Raw genomic sequence first — 20,395 nt, forward strand, 5'->3', positions numbered from 1 at the left:
ATTTTTTAAATTAACAGCATTGAAATAATTGTAATAACGATTTAGTGATATGGCAAATATAAATCTGTATATACATAATTATTTTTAAATCTATTGAAACATTTCATAATATATTAGTATGTCGTAAAGATCGAAAATTAATATTTTAATTGAGATTGTCGATGACCTGACGATAGTAAGATTATTTTTAAAAATTTAAAAAGTTATTGCAGTATTACTAAATAATTTATTGCTCCATAAACTCATTAAAATATTAATTTTAAATCTCCAATTGATTTATTAGTTTGGAATGATTTGCGGAATGTTTTTACTAGACGTTTCTTCTAATTAATTAAAAGTCCATCGTCTCAACAATTACTTTCTTACAATATGTTTACATTCCTTATGAATACTAATATGTGATGACAAAAGTTTATAACAAAGAGAAAAAATTATATGAATTTGTATTTTTTTTTCCTTAATAAATTAATTATAAAATAATTTTTTTTCTTTTATTTTAATTCGTAGTATCGTAGAAAAAAAATTAATTAACTTAGTAATAAAAATATTTTTGTATAAATCTCTTAAAAAATTTTTTTTCATGAACAAAAAGTTATTGCAAGATGAACTTTGGTTCTATCTATAGATAGTATCATTAATATATTCCTAAATTTAAATATTTTTCACACATTTACATTATTTTCTTTATACTATCGCATACTGAAAAAAAAAATCTATACAACTCGATTATTAATTAAAGTTCAAGTTACCCCGGTTGCAAATAATAAAATTCAAGCTGACTATTTGTTTTATATAATATCTTACTCTGTAAATTATTTGTATAAAATCTTTGTCGCTACTATCAAAGATTTGGCAATAAATTATTTCAAAATATGTCGATGTTTTTGAGCTGTATTTTGACACGATTGTTCGTATAGGAGCACTTTGTATGTAAAGTATGTCATAAAAATATGAGATAAATATATTTAGTTTACGGCCATACTTTGTTGAAGAGATCCATGAATGAATCGTAAATCATGAATGTAATAGCAACATCCAGACACACTCTTCCTAATCGCGGTACAGTTCCTTTGTAAAATGCACCTGGGCCTTCTTTCTTCCACACTTGTACGGCGCAATCTAAACTTCCTTTGTATTTATAAGCTTCCAAACCCTGCGAAATAAATTTAAAAAATTTTTTAAATATATAGAAGCCAGTATTTCCGTGTGAGAAATTTTTTGAAAAAGCGCGGGCTATTCTAAACTTCAAAATGAGACACAATGACCTAGTTTTTTAAAATTTCTTGACTAGAAGACTCGATGCTACACAGAAAAAAAGCATTTCTTGGTACAAGAAATATTTCGCATTATTTATTTACGCCAATCGGCACTATATATGAATAAGTTTCATAAAGAATAAAAAAGAGAAAAGAAAAATAAATAATTATACAAAATTTACACTTTGAGCGATGGATTGTAAGATAAATACTTAATAACAACAGATTGCACGTAAGGGGTTGATGGTTTGTTGTAATCCAGTAGCAGCTTTTTAACGATCGTACGAAAAGATTCGTAGGGACAACCGAATAAGTTCACGTCTGAACAAATCGCATTGACTGAATTGACTATTCTGCTGATAGGCCCAGAACGGACATAGTTTTTTGAGGGTTTTTCGGTATTTAACAGCCGGCTATGTCGTAGGCCTGTTTTGGGACAGACAAATTCAAAGCATTCGAGTATTTCTGGTGAATCAATGTGACCGTTTATCACTTTATAAAAAAATGAAATGTTGTTAACTTGCTTTACTTTTGCTAGATAATTGATTCGGAGGTAATCATATACTGCGCTAGTGTCCAAATTATTAAATTATAAAATGAAAACAAAAATTTTATTACGACTAAAAAAAATTTCTTGCCCCAAAAAATTTTTTCTTGACCTAAGAAAATTTTTTATTCAATTCATGATGCAAAAAATTTCTCGAGACAAGTAAAAACTTTTTTGGAGCGAGTGAAACTTATTTGTGTCAAGAAATCATATTTTTCTGTGCATGAATTTATATTTTTAGACTCTTTTGTAAACTTTTTTTTTGACTTTCCATTAAAAGTGATAAATTTTATCATTTTTTTTCAGTACAAAATACGGTCAGAAAAAACTGATTTTTAACTATTTTTGAACCTTTTTTTTAATAGTATCAAGTCAATCATTGATGTTTCCATTGAATTTTCAAAAGTTTAAAAAACGTACAAAAAAAGTTCATCGTTGTGCCGCGTTTTGAAGTGTAGAATAGCCAACGCTCTTTTAACCCTTTTTCGCGGGTTATTTAAATTTTCATTTAAGAACCCGAGGGATCGCCCGACCCGCAATGTTTTTAAAAATATGTCATACAATAAATTTTGAATTTCAATTTATTCAATAACAACTAAATCAACAAACTCAAAAATTTTTAATAAAACAAATATTAATAAACAATTTTTATTGATATTTTATCTAAAAATCGTTATCTTTTCCGCAAGATTATTAATTAATTCTGTGTTAAGACAAAAATATGTTATTAATATTCGAATATTTCTTTATAACTTTTAATTTTAGTCATAACATAATTATCAATAATGGTCCATTTGATGTTATTATTTTTTTTAAATATCAACTGAGGTCATATCGGTCAAAATAGTCAGGTCTTACTAATCGATCTTTCGACTGTTATTTATGTTATTAATAATAAATATATGACTCACGTGTGTGCACATTAAAAAATTGACCAATACTTTTTCTAAATTATATAAAAATTAATCTAAATTATATAACTTGATAAATTATTTTTTTATTAAAAAAAAAAATAGTCTTTGATTTATTTAAACGTCAGTCTAGTATTTGATGTTGTTATCAAAATATAAATTTTTAATTTTTAATACAAGACTTAAATTTATAGCCGACCCATGTGATGACCGAGACCCGAGTCTCTGCTTAAAAAAAATGCGTAAGTCCTTTGTATTGGTTTAAAATTTTAAAATAATTCAAAGATTTATTTTTTAAACTGGTCCGAGTCATCCCGCTCTCCTATTTTAAAATATAAAAATAACAATCGATTATTACCTGCATCCTTGTTTTCACAACGTCAATTGGAGTGTTTCCAAATACTGATGCGGCACCAGCGCAGGCTCCAAATAAACCAACAATCATTTTAGGCACCGGTTTATTATTGTCACCACCACGATACCAATCTTTCATAGTTTCCATAACAAAAAATCTTATAGCCTGATTAGAACCCTGTTTCATTATTGTCGGTACAACACCTTGATATACTCCTTTCATACCTGGTAAATTATATCTCAATTGGTTTATTAAAATCTATAAATAGACTCCGCACTCCAGTCGAGTATCTTACGTCAGAAATTTTATTTATATTTAGAAATTAAATATTTACTTTAATGTGAAAATAAAATTTTCATTTTATTTTTAGTACCCAAGTAACACACTTGTGACTTTGTGACGTCTATAAGATGCAAATTTTGATGCTGTTTTTTGACTTATCGATAAGGCACAAAAATTTTCACAAATTAGAAATTTTTTACCGAAAAAATAAATGATTACAAGACTTGACATTACAAGTGATGTCTAAAAGTAAATTACAAATAGTAATCAAATAAGTCATCATCTAAATAATTTTTTAATTAAAATGACTTTTTTAAGATGGAAAAAAGAAAGCGAATTTCTATGATCCTGAAGTTAGCAGACAATTAAAAAGTTTTGAATTTTTTTCAACAATGTAACTTAAAAAAAACCAAAAATATGCACACTCAGAAAATAAAAAAAACTATAGGTGCAATATCCTGAAATATTTTTTTTAAATTTATCGTTTTTTTAAAAAAATTCAAAAATTATTAGACGTCGGCTAACTTCAGTATCGTAAATTTCTTACGACTTTTAGAACTAACATCCGTATAAAAAAAACGGCTTTGACAAAAAAAAAACTTGTTTTTTTAAAAGATATCTTTATGACATCTTATAATTGTCTCAGTGTTACTTGGGTACCCAAGTATCAGACTTGGCTTTGTGTGATCTACAAAATATCAGTTTTTTGACCTATCGAAAAGGCACCAATATTTTTATTTTATTTTATTTATATGAACAAAGAACCCAATAGCAAAGCCATTAATAGGGTTCCATACATAGATATATATATGTATAAGAGCGAGATACAGTATATAAAAAATAGTATAATTATTTAATTATAGTTATGATTAGTCTACCAGGAATAGTTTACCAATATGTTGACAGAAATTTGTCATGATCCTGAAATTAGCAGACAATTAATAATTTTAGGATTTTATTTTGAACAATTAAATTTGAAAAAAAAAAAAAAGAAACTGAAAAAATGCACATGTAGAAAATTAAAAAGACTATTATTGCAATTTTTTTATAATTTATCGTCTTTTAAAAAACCCAAAAATTATTAGACGTCGGCTAACTTCAGTATCATAAATTTTTCACCAAAAAAACGTCTAATTAAAAGACGATACAAGTGACAGCAAAAAGTAAATCACAAATAATTGTCAAATAAGTCATCATCGAAACGATTTTTTCATTGAAATGACTCTTAAAACGGAAAAAAAAACGCAAATTCCTCATATATGACTCGTAAAACCAACATCCGTATTTCTTATTATTTATATAAAAAAACTTGGCTGTGATACAAAAAAAAATTTGTTCTTTTAAAAGATATCTCTATGACATCTTAAAGTTGTCTCTGTGCTACTTAGGTAGGCATTCAAATTTTCAAATATTTTAAGAAATTGATAATATGGCAAATATATAAATTTTTCGTTAGTATTCCGTTACTTTGAAATATATAAAAGGCCAAGAACTTTGACCATTCATCCGTTTTTTAAATTATTCAAAATCCATTTAATTATTCAAGGTAAAACCTACATCTCAATAACGATTTTATTTTTAATTATTTATTATCTTCTATACGAAATTCGCTAGACATAGAATATGTATTTATACAAATTGATAAAGATGAGATATATATTTATTAGCCGATTTATATTTTCTTATCAGTATTTCACACCAAAGTCTAGATAATATGTATATAATATATATATTAAGTAAATATGTTACATAACAAATAACGAATTATTTTAAATTTGAATGTGACCAGCGAATTTAATTATCTCAAGGATTTAATAATGAAATATTTTTTGCACCACCGTTAATTAAACTTCTAGTAATAAAATAAAACTGACATTTGATTAAAAAAAAATGAAACTCACCTTGTTCTTTAACAATGAGCTTGACACCGTGAAAAAATCCACGAAATTGTGGATTAGCTGACCGCTGATCATTGATAAATTTGACTTTTATCGTCTCCATGGGTGTGACAGCAAGTACTGCTTCACAAATACCAGCACAGAGACCAGCTAAGAGACGTCGCTGTGCATTTAATTTACCATCAGAATCAACCAAATGATTTTTAACTGTTTCAAATGAACCAAATCGCACTGCTGACTTTGGTATTGAGCCATAAATTAAAACAGACAGGCCACGATATAAACCAAATACTCCATTTGTTTTTACTGTCTTTGTTACGCAGTCCCATATACCTGAGTATTGTTTACCAGCACCAGCTTTACCGTCTAATTGTAATTGAGTTTTAACATATTCTGTAGGATATGTTATACATATCTCAATACCACCAGTTATTCCTCCTGTAAATATACATATATATACGTAATGTTAAATTGTATTGAATAATTATATGATAATTTATTACAGCATTATCGCAATAATACTTTTTTAATTCATTATAAAATAGCTCAAGGTAATAATTAATTACTTATTACTTTTAATAATTTAATTCATTTGTAATTTTTAAAAATTACTTTCATTTATTATTTATTATAATTCAAATATTTAAATTTAAAGAAAATTCTTTTAATTATTTTAACTTTTTAAAAAATAATATTATTGTTTAAAAAAATACCGGCAATAATTCCTTTTACTCCAACGTTAGATGAAGCCGGAGCAGCTGCAGCACGATCCTGTAACCAAGGTCTTGATGGATAAGGATTACCTGGAACTCCTTTTGGAGTGTCTTTATAATTAGACATTGATTGAGCAAATGATATAAAATCCATGTTGAGAAAAATATATTAAGTTAACAAACTGCGGTTTATACTTGGGTTAACCCTGTCCACCTCCAACCGGTAAATGCTGGAGGCCTACTAAAACTAAATTTTCTTTTGCTTCATCATGACACTAATTTTTTATAGCCAAGTCAATGTAGTTTCAAAGCTATTTGTCGCTCCATGTAAATTCTTGCTCCCACGTCATCCATTCTGTTGTTGCTGGTACGAGTCCTTGTGAAAAGTGTCAACCACTTGACATATACACGCGCACACACATGTCGTATTCAAGTTTTATTCATTGAAGAAAATGAGTGTTAGAATAATAAAAGGCTCTAGTGCAATTGACTCACTTATTTTGTGAAAGTTTTTGAATTTTTTTTGTATTTTATGAATTTATATAATTCAAAATTTATGAGTGTGAATGTAGCAGACATAAAACAATTTATTAATTTAAAATAAATTGATTAAAATAAAGAAATTTTGAAAAATGCGCGTACTGATTTTTCAGAGATCTAAATACGCATTTTTACGACCCTGAAGTTAGCTGACATCTGAAATTTTTTAAATTAAAAATTGTCAATTTGAAAAAAAAATTGTGATACTGAAATTAACTGACGTCTAATAATTTTTTAATTATTTTAAAAACGATAAGTTAAAAAAAAAATCATCTGTTTCAAAAGTAATATAATTTTTTATTTTAAAAACATCAAATTATTGGCTAATTCCAGGAATTAGAATTTAAAATAAAAAAAAATCATAAAATACTCGTGTAGTTTTGAAAAATGTTATAAAAATCGAGCAAACTTTTTATTTTTGTTTTAATTTCTAACTTAGAAATAAATGATTCAAAATTTAAATTTTGAATTATAACGAAGATAATTATTTTTTTACTAGACTGAAGTAGTAATCGTCCGAATTACAAAAAAATAAACACAAATTTAAAAAATGTCCGATGTTGGCTAACTTCAGGGTCATGCATTTTGTAATTTTTATTCTACTTAAATTTTGTTTATTTCTTATAAAATTTTAAAAATTGACACCTGTCAGTTACATTCACCAGAATTTAAAAATTCCTTTTATTTAAAAAATGTTTTTTTTTAGATGATAATTTTTAAATAAAATTCTAAAGGCTTAAGAAATAAAATTTATTTAATAAATTATTTATAATGTCATTAAAATTATATATTTTAATTATCAGAATTTTTAAAATTTATATTTTTAATAATTTTTATTCGCCACAGAAAAAAATAAGAGACAGCGGAAAAATAAATATTTAGGCTTACAAATGAATTTAATTAAACTTTAATTTTATGGCAATTTGTTACCACAGATTTAAAAATTATACTGACGTTTGCCGATATCTTGGAATTTTTTTCAAAACTATCAATTATAAAAAAACAATATTTAAGAAAATTGCATCTTTAATTTTTTTAATTTTCTACATGTGCATATTTTTATTTTTTTTTTTAAATTGATTTGTTGCAAAAAACATCCGGAAATTGTTAATTGTCGGCTAACTTCAGCATTATATTTAAAACTGTGTTAAGTAAATATGTACTTTAATTGAAAACGTATGAAAACCTTTTCCAGAGTATCGTATATTAATTTTTTTTAAGAACAAACATATCGAAGCGATTTTTTTTTGCTTATTTTGCAAGATTTTAATCTTTTATCTAAAATTGCAAGCTCTTGCATTTAATTAACAATTAAGAAGAATATGAAATTAAAATTGAATTCATAATCCAACTTGCAACATAATAAACTTTTCCAAACAATTCTTAAATTACTTATAGGCAAAATTAGTGAATATAAAAGTAGTGTATGAATTAATAAATTTTATTGAAAAATCAGAGCATTTTATATAAAATATCAAGACTGCTCCGTATGCTATAATTTTATAAAATTGAAATAAACAAATTTGAATTAAATGATTGAATGCTAATATTAAGTGTAATAAGATCCTTGATGTTTATGGTACATGGTCAGTACATGTCTCGGTTAATTGTGTTTACCATCCTGGTGTTGTATTGGCTAGTCGCCGCATACGCCTGGTATTAAAAAAAAATAATAATAATTGTTAATTAAATTTTATTACAATAAAATAATGAAAATTTTAAATAAAAAAAAATTACCTAGTATTTCTATCTTGGTCACGTATTTTCTTTTCCATTTCAGCGTCAGTAAGTGTTTCCAAGAATGGTGCCCATTGATCTGCTTCAGATGGAGGTCTAAATGGAACTTCGACTGTGGGCAATGGAGCTTCGGAGAAAGCATAAGTTCTTTGATGCCAAGATAATTGTCCTCGCACACTTGAAAAACAAATAAATAATTAATTAATTAACCCTTTGTCCGCAGCGCCGCAATTTTTGTTAAAAGATTATTTAAATAAAAAAAAAATTTCCTAGTCTTTTTAAATTTAATGAGTTCTTCTACTATACTTTTTAGTATCGAATGAATTAATGATAATTATTTCCGATATTTTAAATATTAAAAAACTAATTTTTTTTTGTTAGAAAACCTGAGAAGCGGCGATTTGTCGTAGACGCGAGTAAAGTCGGGCGTTTAATTTGTTTGGATTTTCTGCGCAGTGTTGCCAGTTACCACCAGCGACTCATTTCCTGCTCATTTAATTCATCTCTTTCTTCAATATTTTTATTTAATAAAAAATTTTTATTTTAGTAAAAAAATTATTTAAAAAATGACAATTGTCTAGTCGTATAAACGTGTGTGGTTTTAATTTTTAAAAATCATAGTTATGATACTTCGCGACACCGAAATATTAAATACATGGCAGCGGAACGCCGCAGCGACACGAACAAAGGGTTAAATAAACACAATTATTTATTTTACCTGTAAGCAATAGCAGTGACAAATTCACCACCTAAACCTAATTCAGCGCAAAGTTTCATAGCAAATTTTTCCGGATTATTTTCCTTTTCCGACATATCCCATTCAACTTGATCAACCAATGATGTATTGCCCACGTGAATATTTAATTTAATTATTACACGTTGATCACACTGATCATCTAAAATAGTTTCCTGTGGGAATGCGTCTATCTGCTGTCTAATTGCTTGTGCTATTGCTGGTACAAATGTCAGTGGATTTAAATCCAAATCATCGCATAATACTTCCGCAAATTGTTCTGGAGTTATTAGACTTTCTGAAATTTTTAAATATTTAAATAACTCAATACATTTATAAACTTTTAACAATAAATATTTAAATAACAAAAACAAAAAAAAAATATGTATATACCATTTTTATTCCACGTAAATGTATCACGAAGTTTTTGTCCTTCTATTTCCATATCTAAACGTATAGGAACGAGCATTTCTTGTTGCAGAGCATTTTCAAGATTAACTGACGGGTCAGTATCGTCAAAGCTAAAACATAATAATAAATATAGTATACTGTGTGACAAGGGATGAAAAAAATGATTTCAGACCAGGGTCATAGTTTTTATTTTAAGAAAACTATTGCTTCAGTTTAGTAATAAATTTCTAGAAGCATCAATTACTTGGCAAGCAAATATTTATTCAATTTAGTTGATGCGTTCTCATATTTATTACAATCAGAAACTTATGTAAGGCTATTATTTGATTAAATAAAAAAAAGGAATTGAAGAAAGATATAATTAAAAGTTTGAAAAAAATTATGGCACTAAGAAAAAAATTTGTTTTTGTGACTATAGATGTAGAAGATCAATATGATGCACTTAAAATTTGGAGCTTGCAAACTCGAGATCTGTATTACAAAGCTTTGTTCCTTCTATAAAATTATCATTGAGTATTTTGTATCTCCAGATATATTAAGTAAAATAAAACTGAATATCCCTAAACCCGGTTTAAGGAATAACCGTCTAGTCTACATATCCATTACAAAAAAGCAATTTATTAAATTTAGCCCATGGATAAGGCGACTTGAAACAGTTAACAAGGTGCCGCGACTATTAAACCGAAAACAGTTCAACTGCGACAGCTCAACCGACAAAAAATCCCTGATAAGAGGGCACCTAAATAAGGGGGTCCAGGTTATTTTCAGTTGAAGTGTCGTCGGTTGAACTCGCGGTTGAACTGTCTTCGGTTTAATTGTTACAGAACCAGTTAACAATTACTCTGGCGACATAGAATCCTTCGGAGGTTCATTGGAGTACTTCAAGAAGTATGACAGTAAAGTTGGCGGACATCTGACAATTTTAAAAATTTTTAAATAATAAAATAAAATCTTTTTAACAAAAAAATTAGAAAATGGACTTTTACAAAATTCTTAAATCAGTACATTTTTTTTTTATTTAATCAATTAAATTGTTTAATTTTTTTATATGTAATTTAAAAATTGTTTTATGTCTGCTACATTTACACTCATTCAAGATGTATACTTAAGATTTACTTAAATACTAAATAACGTTATTATTTTTCTTCGTCTTCATCTACCCTGCTCATCAATTAATCATAATTGAATTTTGTATCATAATATAAATTGCGGAAATGCATATTAAATAAATAAATAACAAAATTAAATTTCTCATTGGTATTGATAAAAATATGAAATACATTAATTTATTCGAGAGCTACTTCTATAAACTATTAAATATTTAAATTTTATTAATTAGTTGTGTAAATTGATATGTAAGATGACAAACATCGATGAATAACTTAAGAGTTTATTAAAAACATGGTTTCCAATAAGCCACCGTGGCTAAGCTTCATGTCTCGTGTGATTGGTCTAGCTTCGAATCTTAGGTAGGGTAAATTTATTTATTTATAAAAAAATTTTTAGTAAAGTATAAAACTAGTCTGAACAACATTAGATAAAAAAGCCATGTCTTATAATATTTTTTTGACAAAATAATAGTATATTGTGGTACCAGGGATGAAAAAAACTATTTCAGACCAGGGTGAAGTTGGCTGACATCACCCGCAGTCGGAAATCATGTTTCATTCTGAGTTACACACATTTCTCATGATTACCTGCATTGGAACTTGAAGTTTCAGTGTCAGCAGCCAGTCAGATACAAGTTAATTTAAGACCAATGATGTCATCAACTATTAAATTGTCATTTGCAATTTATAATTAAGCAGAAACGATAAATACTATTTATTATTGACACTAATATTTATAAAACTTAATCACAGTCAGAACTGTCATTAACGTAAATAAAATTAATGGGCTGACATTACTATTGAACAAATGATAAGTATCTGAGTTTAAATTGCGAAAGCCTTCAGTCAGTGGGCAGAAAAATTATTTGTTTGTTCCCAAGGGACGAAACAAGTTTGTTTCTACTCGCTGACTGAAGGCATTCACAATTTACGCGTTTGCTAAAATTAATTCGCGGCATTGGGCTGAAATTATCTTCTCTCGACTGGCTGTAGAGACATCGAATCTTCAAGTTTCGATGCTGGTATCATGAAAAAATAATGTAAATATCAATCATAATTATAAATAATAAATTAACGAATGGTACATACCACAATGGAAAAGTTCTGACTTTTTTATTATGAACTCTATTACGATTTATTGGAGTCGCTTGAGGTACAGCATCTAAATGAGAGCTATTTGGTAAACTAGGTACCCAGGCCATTGATTTTTTAGTTTTTCCCTCTCTCGGTGCTGGAGGTTCAGTTGAATGTACAGAAACAGCTTTATATTTTTCATCATTCCCTTCAATAATATCTTCAACTTCACTTGCTCTTAACAAAGAAACACTTGAGGCCAATACGTGTTGACTTAAACCTAATTCAACTAGTTTCTTTCGTTCATCATTGGTAATTGATCTTCTGTACATTCCAGGATAACGTTTGTACAATGAACCGCGAAAAAGTCGTAAGTAATTACCAACTTCCGATCCAATACAATAATACTCTCCATTTTCCTCTACTTGAAAACTTATTGGTTTATCTCCGTATGTACGTAACGCCATTGTGGCTTTTTGTTATTTACTCTGATGAACTATCAGATAAATCTAAACAAGCAATAAATTTTATCAGTTTATACATCATACTAGTGAAAAATTAATAGTCAATTAATTAATTAATTAATTAATTAATTAATGGTGACTACATGAATACTAAAATTAGTAATATTGCAGTGAGCCGACGTCTAATAATCTTTGGAATTTTTTTAAAACTATGAACTATAAAAAAAAAATATTTGAAAAAATTGCACCTATAGTTTTTTCAATTGTCTACATGTGCATATTTTTAGTTTTTTTTTTTATTGATTTGTTGAAAAAAAAAAAAAAAATCCGAAAATTGTTAATTGTCTGTTGACTTCAGGATCATAAGTCAGTCGACATTTAATATTTTTTGGATTTTTTTTCAAAATGATAAATTGTAAAAAAAAATTATTTGAAAAAATTGCACCTCTAGTTTTTCAAATTTTCTACATGTGCATTTTTTTAGTTTTTTTTTTCTTCGTAATTTATTTGTTGAAAAAAAAAAAATGATCCTGAAGTTAGCAGATAATTAAAAATTTTCGGATTTTTTTTCCAGCAAATAAATTACAAAAAAATAAAAAATAAAAATATGCACTTGTAGGGAATTTAAAAAACTACAGGTGCAATTTTTTCAAATTTTTTTTTTTTTTAATTTACCGTCTAAAATAAAATCCAAAAATTGTTAGACGTCCGCTAACTTCAGTGTCATAAAAAAAAATTCGAAAATTTTTCATTGTTTGCCAATTTCAGGATCGCGTTAGTCGAGGTTTAATAATTTTTGAATTTTTTTTCGAAGTGACAAGTAAAAAAAAATATTTTAAAAAATTGCACCTCTAGTTTTTCAAATTTTCTACATGTGCATATTTTTAATTTTTCTATTTCTTTGTAATTTATTTCTTGAAAAATTAAATCCGAAAATTTTTCATTGTCTGCCAATTTCAGGATCACAAAAATTAATTATTTTATCAAAAAATTACCGAAAATTAAAAATACAAACATTACAAAACCTAGACCTATAGAGTAGATCAATTTATTGACAGATAAACGAGGATAATTTTTGAATAACCACAAGTATGAATTTTCAAAAAATTAAAAATTAATTACCAGTAATTTTTCCACTTGAATATCAACAGTTTAATTATTAATTATTATTCTGTTCTTGTTAAAAAAATGTAACATCTAGACAATAATACCCGGGTTCTAACCAAACTTTTGTCTACTAAGTCTCTGTCTGTCAAACAACGCGTCGGTAATTGAATACTTTTTTTTTAATTTTTAAATTCCACAAAGTTGGTAGCTCCGATAAAAATTAGCGGCAAACACGTACTGTGTATAAAAATATAGAAAGTTCTTATCAATTAATCTACATATGTATGCATAATTATATCCTACTTGTAATTATTTCTAGATCAATGATCCGCGATAACTCGCATTTAAACTCTGATCCCAAGTAAAATAAATAATTTACATCAATAGAATTTCAAATATGAAACTAATAAATATTTTACACATGAAATATTCTCCCGACCCAAGATTCAAATAATTAAATTTAAAAACTTTAATAACTAATTAAAATTCTTAATTAATGATATTTAAAATCCATAAAATATTTTTCGTATTATCAGCAATCAATAAAAGTTTTTTTGGCAGTTTTTAAAATAAGCGCGGGATAATATGTTTTTAAAAATTCAAATAAATAATCATGATTGCTATAAATTAATAAGTGAAATGATTAAATAATTAACGAGTCTATTAAAAAAAATAATAATAATAAAAATTACAGTGAAAATAATACGTAACTGCAATTGGCTTTTGTATTAAACCAATCACACAAACGCACGCGCATGCGCATTTAAAATCTAATTTTAATTCACCCTTTTCACTCCCACTGCCGCCCAATTCTCTATACCTATATAAATTACATATATATATATATATATATTTAAAATGTACCTGCATATATACATTGATATATATCTATATATATATATTTTACAGAGCAGAGAGTAAGCAAGCGATAGTTGCTGAGATCATACACGAACACGAGCAACGTTGAAGCTGTTCGTTGTAACAGCAGCATAAATTGCAAACCGCGAGTGGCCATTTTTTACTGGCATTTACAGCGCAAGTGAAAGGTTTATATAAATATATAATATACTTATATTACAATAATATAATTATTTAAATTTAAATATAATATAAAGGTGATGAATTCAATTGTTGAAAGTTATTGCTTCGGACAGCTCAGCAGGTAAGATTGTTTTTTTTTTATTTTCATCTTAATTATATATATACATATATCTATATACATGTTTTTATATGTATACCCATACGATAGATGAAGTTTTGTGACCCGGGACACCAGGAGTTTAGTTCTTTAAGGGCCAGGGGCCATTGTCACGTGATCTGTGTTTACTAAAATGGTGACCCATTGCAAGTGACAAACAATTGTCTGTAATGACAAATATTTATCTATATGTCAGTTTCTTTTGTTACTTTCATTAAATTACTCAACAATTATCAGTTATAAAATTAATTTAATTATTTTTAATACTGTACTGGAGTTATTTGTCTAACGCGCCACGCATCGGTGCTCGGAAAATTTCTCTTTCTGTATTTAAAAATTATAAAAAAAAAAAAAAAAGTGTTAGAAACTATAATTATACGGTTGAGAAAATGATCTACATTAATGGGCATTGTTATTAGAGTTTCAATTATTTTTTTTTAAATGGAATTAAAATCTTATATTGTTGAGAGGAAATATATATACTGTTATTTTGTACTGTAAAAATAAATTTATTATTTTAACAGGTCCAGTGTAGTTGCTTGGTATTAAAAGTAATTTAATTATTGAACTGAACTGAGTGGATGGAGATATATTGATGAAGACAAGTAATTGTACACGAGTAACTTGATTAATTGATAACAAGTGGTAATTTGAACATCTGCTGGATAAACTTTGGTTTATAAATATGCTAAATGTAGAAGAATTCAGGTAGTTGTTATTTTTTTTAATTATTTAATTAGTAATTTGATGATTTAAGGGGGGAAAGGGGTCTGAGATAAAAAAAAAATGAGACTGAAGTTAGTCGACGTCCAATAATTTTTGGATTTTTTTTTCAAACAATAAATTATTTGAAAAAATTGCACCTACAGTTTATTAAATTTTCTACATGTGCATATTTTTATTTATATATTTTTTTTAAATTAAGTCGTTAAAACAAAAATTCGGAAATTTTTAACTGTCTGCTTAACTTCAGGGTCATAAAAAAAAGAGGATATTTGAGATTTTTTTTTTTCAGAGTACGTTCATTATTAAAATTCTTAAAATTTGTGACATTATTAAGCATCATTTCAAGAATATTCTGCTAAATTTTCATAAAAAAATATTGAAAAATAAGCCAGTGGTAGTGGGGAGAGCCGAGTCACCTTAAAAAAAATCTCCATGCGGTAGGCAGGATAACTCATGACTGCTTCATCTGAAATCAAAAAACCAAAAAGATTTCTTTAGTACATAAGTTTATCTTAGATTTGAACGAAGGATTTTTTCTTTTCAATAACTACTTACTTTTTAATTAAACAAAAGAAGCAATTTTTGGTAAAAATCAGAGTTTTTTGATTGCACCTTTACCAAAAATTCAAAAATGAATATTTTGTTTATTTCTTCGTTTAAATCCAAGATAAACTTATGTACTGAATAAATCTTTTTGGTTTTTTGATTTCAAATGAAGCAGTCATGAGTTATCCTGCCTACGGCATGGAGACTTTTTTTGAGGTGACTCGTCTCTCCCCACTACCACTGGGTTATTTTTCAATATTTTTTTTATGAAAATTTAACAGAAAATTCTTGAAATGATGCTTAATAATGTCACTAATTTTAAGAATTTTAATAACGAACGTACTCTGAAAAAAAAATCACAAATATCCTCTTTTTTTTTGTATCTCAGACCCATTTCCCGCCTTAATTACTGCTGATATTTTACTTTATTTATTTATGGTTTCTTTTTTTTTTCAAGAATGGTTTACAGATGATCTTGGATGCAAGTAGGTGCCAATGGAAAGAAATTTGAGAAGGGACATATTAATGTCATAGTACCCTCGCATTGTGACAACAAACGCCTGCGGCCAGCTGACTCTTAAAGATGGCCACTAATCAAGTTGATTACCAGTGGTTAGAGAAAATATTAATACCATAAAGATTCGGTCCGGGCCGACAATATCTTTTAACAAATATAAATAATATGAACATGTGAAACTCGAAAATATATAAATTTTAATTCCAGGGCTTATTCCATTATGGATTCGTCCAGAGTATCCACGTTCCTTATTTCAATTTTATTAATTGTCTACGGGAGTTTTCGATCTCTGAATATGGAACAAGAGGCGAGAGAGAGAGAGAAAGAAAAAGAGCGTAAAAATTTATTAAATGGACTGGCGAGTGGTACCGGTATTACCGATGGTTCTGCTAGTTCTGGTGTTCAAACTCTAGATACTATGCACGCTCTTTGTTTACCTCTCGGTGCTTCCATATCTCTACTGATAATGTTTTTCTTCTTTGATAGTATGCAAATGCTTTTTGCTATTTGCACAGCAAGTAAGTTGACCTTTAAAAAACAATAATTATTGTTATTTATTGCTTACATTTTATATTTTAATTAGTTATTGCCACGGTCGCACTAGCATTCCTTCTTCTACCCATGTGCCAGTATATTATCCGACCGTGTTCTGATGGAAATAAAATATCATTTGGAGTTTGCGGCAGGTTTACCAGTGCTGAGTTGTTATCATTCTCACTTAGTGTTAGCATAGTATGTATTTGGGTGTTAACAGGACACTGGTTACTCATGGACGCAATGGGTATGGGTCTGTGTGTTGCCTTCATAGCATTTGTACGACTGCCTAGTCTGAAGGTATCCACACTCTTACTCACTGGACTACTCATCTATGATGTTTTCTGGGTTTTCTTTTCGTCTTATATATTTAGTACAAACGTCATGGTCAAGGTAAACAAATAAATCAGTTAATTATATTCATTTAATTAGTGATGATAATAATAAATATTAATTTAGGTGGCAACTAGGCCAGCTGACAATCCCGTCGGACTCGTGGCAAGACGACTACATCTAGGCGGAGTCGCGCGTGAAGCTCCTAAGCTTTCTTTACCTGGTAAACTGGTTTTCCCGTCAATGCATCAAGCTGGGCACTTCTCAATGCTTGGCCTTGGCGATGTTGTCATGCCTGGGCTATTACTCTGCTTTGTTTTACGTTATGACGCTTACAAAAAAAGCCAACTCATACCCGGTGGCTGTGAAGCTGGTGTACCACCTCCGAGACATCTTGGCCGTATCAGTTACTTCCACTGCTCACTCATCGGTTATTTTCTTGGTCTACTCACTGCCACAGTAAGCTCCGAGGTCTTTAAAGCCGCCCAACCTGCATTACTTTATCTCGTACCATTTACGCTTTTGCCGTTACTTACCATGGCATATCTCAAGGTATATTTATTTATAAATATTAGAGGTGTACGAATAGTTCGAATTATTCGGTATTTTTAAAATAATTCAAAATTTTCCGAATTATTCGTCAATTCTCAAACTATTAATAGAGTCAAATAGCAAAAATTATATATATAGAATTATGCTTCACGTAATTACAATTAATATATGGATAGCTTAAATATAAAAATCTTATAATACTCATATTTACATATCTTTTTTATACAGTGTAAAATATTAATTTTTACCAGCTCACTATTCACCAATTAATCGAGATTTAAAAGATAATCAAATACTTTAATCTTAAAAGACTCCAGACTAAGAGAGTTTAGGATTTCAGGTAGAAAATTTCGCCAAAACCGTCTAGCTGATGCTACAAACGAGTGCTCATAAATTGTAGTAGCAAAATTTTGGATTTTTAAGGTGATGTTCTTTGCAGCTATCCTATCCCAAGTAGCACAGAACAGCTTTAAAATGTCTTTTAAAAGGATAAGACAATTTTTTTTTTGTCTCAAAGTCACCTTTTTTGGTATAAATACGACATGCAAATGTTGGTTCCGGAAACAGAGAAAATTTGTGTTGTTTTTCCTGTCTTATGTCAGTTCAAAAATCGTTTAGATGACTTGTTTACCATTAATTGTAATTTACTTGTTGTCCTCACTTGTGTCAAGTCTTTTAAGTAGATATTTTTTCGGTGGCATAAATTTCTGATCGTTTTGTCAACATATTGGTGCCTTATCGATACGTCAAAAAAAAGCCTAAAAACTGATATCTTATAGATGTCACAAAGGCGCGTGCAAGTGATGCGATCGTCTGATTCTAAAATTCAAAAATTTCATTTGTAACGACTTAAAATTGTAATACTTTTTTGAATAATTCAGATTTTTCTCAGAGATTAGTGGAGCTTAGGCACGAATCTATGAAATAATTATTTTTGGTTACTTTAAAAAACTAAACTCTCCATTAAATGAAAATTTAATATTTAAGGCTATTCTCAGACAGTGCCCCCCACTTTTTAAAAATTTTCAATGACAACTGTCACAGCGTATCAAATTTTTATCAATTAATTAAAAAAAAATTAAAGCATAAATTGAAAAAAGGACAACGTAGTCGTAATTTCGCCGCTATTTAGATTTAAAAAAAAATGATTTACACTTGATATCAATTGAGAGTCATACAAAATTCGTTAAATAAATTTCGCAACGAAATTTCGAGTACGTTGTCCTTTTGTCAATTAAGGTTTTAATTAATTAATAAAATTTTAATACGGTTATGACAGTTCAAAGTCATTGCATATTTTTTAAAAGTGGGGGCACTGTCTGAGAATGCCCTTAAAAGCTGATCAAAATTTTCTCAATTCGAATCGAGTAATTGGAAAAGTTACGAATAATTTAAAAAGATTTGAATTATTCGATTTGATTCGAACCCAATTTGCACACCTCTATTAAATATACGTCGTCAGTATTTATTTATAATCATCATTATTATTATTATTTTTTTTTTCATGTTAAAGGGAGATTTAAGAAGAATGTGGAGTGAACCGTTTATAACTCATCCACCATCAAAACATATGGATGTTTGACAACTGTCATGGGATCGCACATTTCAAGTATTTCGCCATAAGAAAAAAAAATTGAATACGTATGTAATATCATATTTCAATTTAATACTCTTAGTTTCATCAGTATCATACATACGTAAGTAAAATTCGCTTATCATTCATTTAAAGAAAAAAATATTATTTTTTTTTATAATTATCATTTTTTTTTACACTAACATTTATTTCGTCATCATTTTAAATGAAATCCTAAAAAAAAAAAAATATGCAATGAAATTACTTGACTTTTATTAATGTTATCGTTTGAATATTGTAAAAATGCACTATGGAGATTCAACGATATGTAGAATTTAGATGTAAAATTATAAGTTATTACTGATATTTAATTTAAATATCTTATTAATAATATTATATATGGAGTATGGCTGACTGAGAAAAAAAAAATTGCGATTTAATTTTTTTTTAAATCTTTAAATAAGTAATATTTAAACGTAATAAATATTATTTATTCCGGTAAATTGTGATGTAAAAAAGAAAAAGATAATACTGAAAGTATCTATAAATCCAGAGAAATTATATTAGAGTCTACGTTTTACGTAAAATAATCATAAATTAAACGGACAAATTTGTAATTAGTCATCTATTTTTTTTTTTTTTTTTTTTTTTATATTTTATTTATTTTGTATAAGAAATTATACATTTAAACGTAAATAAATTCTGAGGCAATAGTTATTACTTTTAATTATAATTAAAATTGACATTTATTTGATTGTGTCGGTATGTCAATTTAATTGTAGACACGCGTGTTGGTTGTGAATTTATTTAATGAACTCAAAACTTACCTTTTTTTTTTTTTGTTTCTTTTTTTTAAACTGAATAAAAGCAACAATGTTATGTATATATAAATATATTAATTATAAATCATTTTCATAAGTGTTTTAAAACACTTTAAGTTTTGGTAATTATTTTATTGGAGAATATTCTCATAGAAGATAATTCTTCTAAGATAGAAAAAAAAAATATTTAATGAACAAATGTGCCGAAACTTTTTTGTTTGTACCTTAAAAAAATTATTTAAGTAATAAAATAAAATTTAAGAAATAGAAAATTTTTAAACTTCATGGTCTCTCTTGATTTTTAAATTAAAATTTAAAAAATTTCGTAATATGAACATGAATTATGTCATTAATGATAAAAAAAATATTAAAATAATTTGTATACGTTGTTTTTATTAATTTAATTAAACAAATATTGCTGATTAAAAATAATAAGTAATTTATTGATGAAAATAAAA

At 27.5% G+C, this 20,395-nt stretch overlaps 3 protein-coding genes across 6 annotated transcripts; 1 reads left to right on the forward strand and 2 right to left on the reverse strand.

Annotated features, from left to right (window-relative positions):
* Positions 1-289: 289 nt before the first annotated feature.
* Positions 290-6,229, reverse strand: LOC130670816 (tricarboxylate transport protein, mitochondrial). The gene is made up of 4 exons (XM_057474368.1): positions 5,963-6,229; positions 5,253-5,687; positions 3,073-3,293; positions 290-1,153 (listed from the first exon to the last, which is right to left on the reverse strand). Exons 1-4 carry the CDS (start codon positions 6,114-6,116, stop codon positions 971-973), a joined length of 993 nt encoding a protein of 330 aa, XP_057330351.1. The 5' UTR covers positions 6,117-6,229; the 3' UTR covers positions 290-970.
* A 1,698-nt stretch (positions 6,230-7,927) lies between these two features.
* On the reverse strand, positions 7,928-13,409 carry LOC130670815 (SWI/SNF-related matrix-associated actin-dependent regulator of chromatin subfamily B member 1). The gene is made up of 6 exons (XM_057474367.1): positions 13,153-13,409; positions 11,582-12,075; positions 9,366-9,493; positions 8,958-9,270; positions 8,240-8,416; positions 7,928-8,155 (listed from the first exon to the last, which is right to left on the reverse strand). Exons 2-6 carry the CDS (start codon positions 12,031-12,033, stop codon positions 8,116-8,118), a joined length of 1,110 nt encoding a protein of 369 aa, XP_057330350.1. The 5' UTR covers positions 12,034-12,075; positions 13,153-13,409; the 3' UTR covers positions 7,928-8,115.
* A 614-nt stretch (positions 13,410-14,023) lies between these two features.
* Positions 14,024-20,179, forward strand: LOC130670813 (signal peptide peptidase-like 3). Of its 4 annotated transcripts, XM_057474365.1 has the most exons (9): positions 14,027-14,183; positions 14,253-14,299; positions 14,387-14,526; positions 14,860-15,043; positions 16,065-16,219; positions 16,332-16,642; positions 16,708-17,051; positions 17,118-17,543; positions 19,057-20,179. In XM_057474365.1, exons 5-9 carry the CDS (start codon positions 16,191-16,193, stop codon positions 19,123-19,125), a joined length of 1,179 nt encoding a protein of 392 aa, XP_057330348.1. In that variant the 5' UTR covers positions 14,027-14,183; positions 14,253-14,299; positions 14,387-14,526; positions 14,860-15,043; positions 16,065-16,190; the 3' UTR covers positions 19,126-20,179. The 4 variants fall into 4 exon arrangements, with proteins under 4 accessions (XP_057330346.1, XP_057330345.1, XP_057330348.1 ...); XM_057474363.1 differs by having other exon boundaries at positions 14,024-14,299; XM_057474364.1 differs by lacking the exon at positions 14,387-14,526.
* Positions 20,180-20,395: the final 216 nt, after the last annotated feature.

The sequence above is a fragment of the Microplitis mediator genome, chromosome 7, assembly GCF_029852145.1.
Source record: "Microplitis mediator isolate UGA2020A chromosome 7, iyMicMedi2.1, whole genome shotgun sequence".
Lineage (NCBI taxonomy): Eukaryota > Metazoa > Arthropoda > Insecta > Hymenoptera > Braconidae > Microplitis > Microplitis mediator.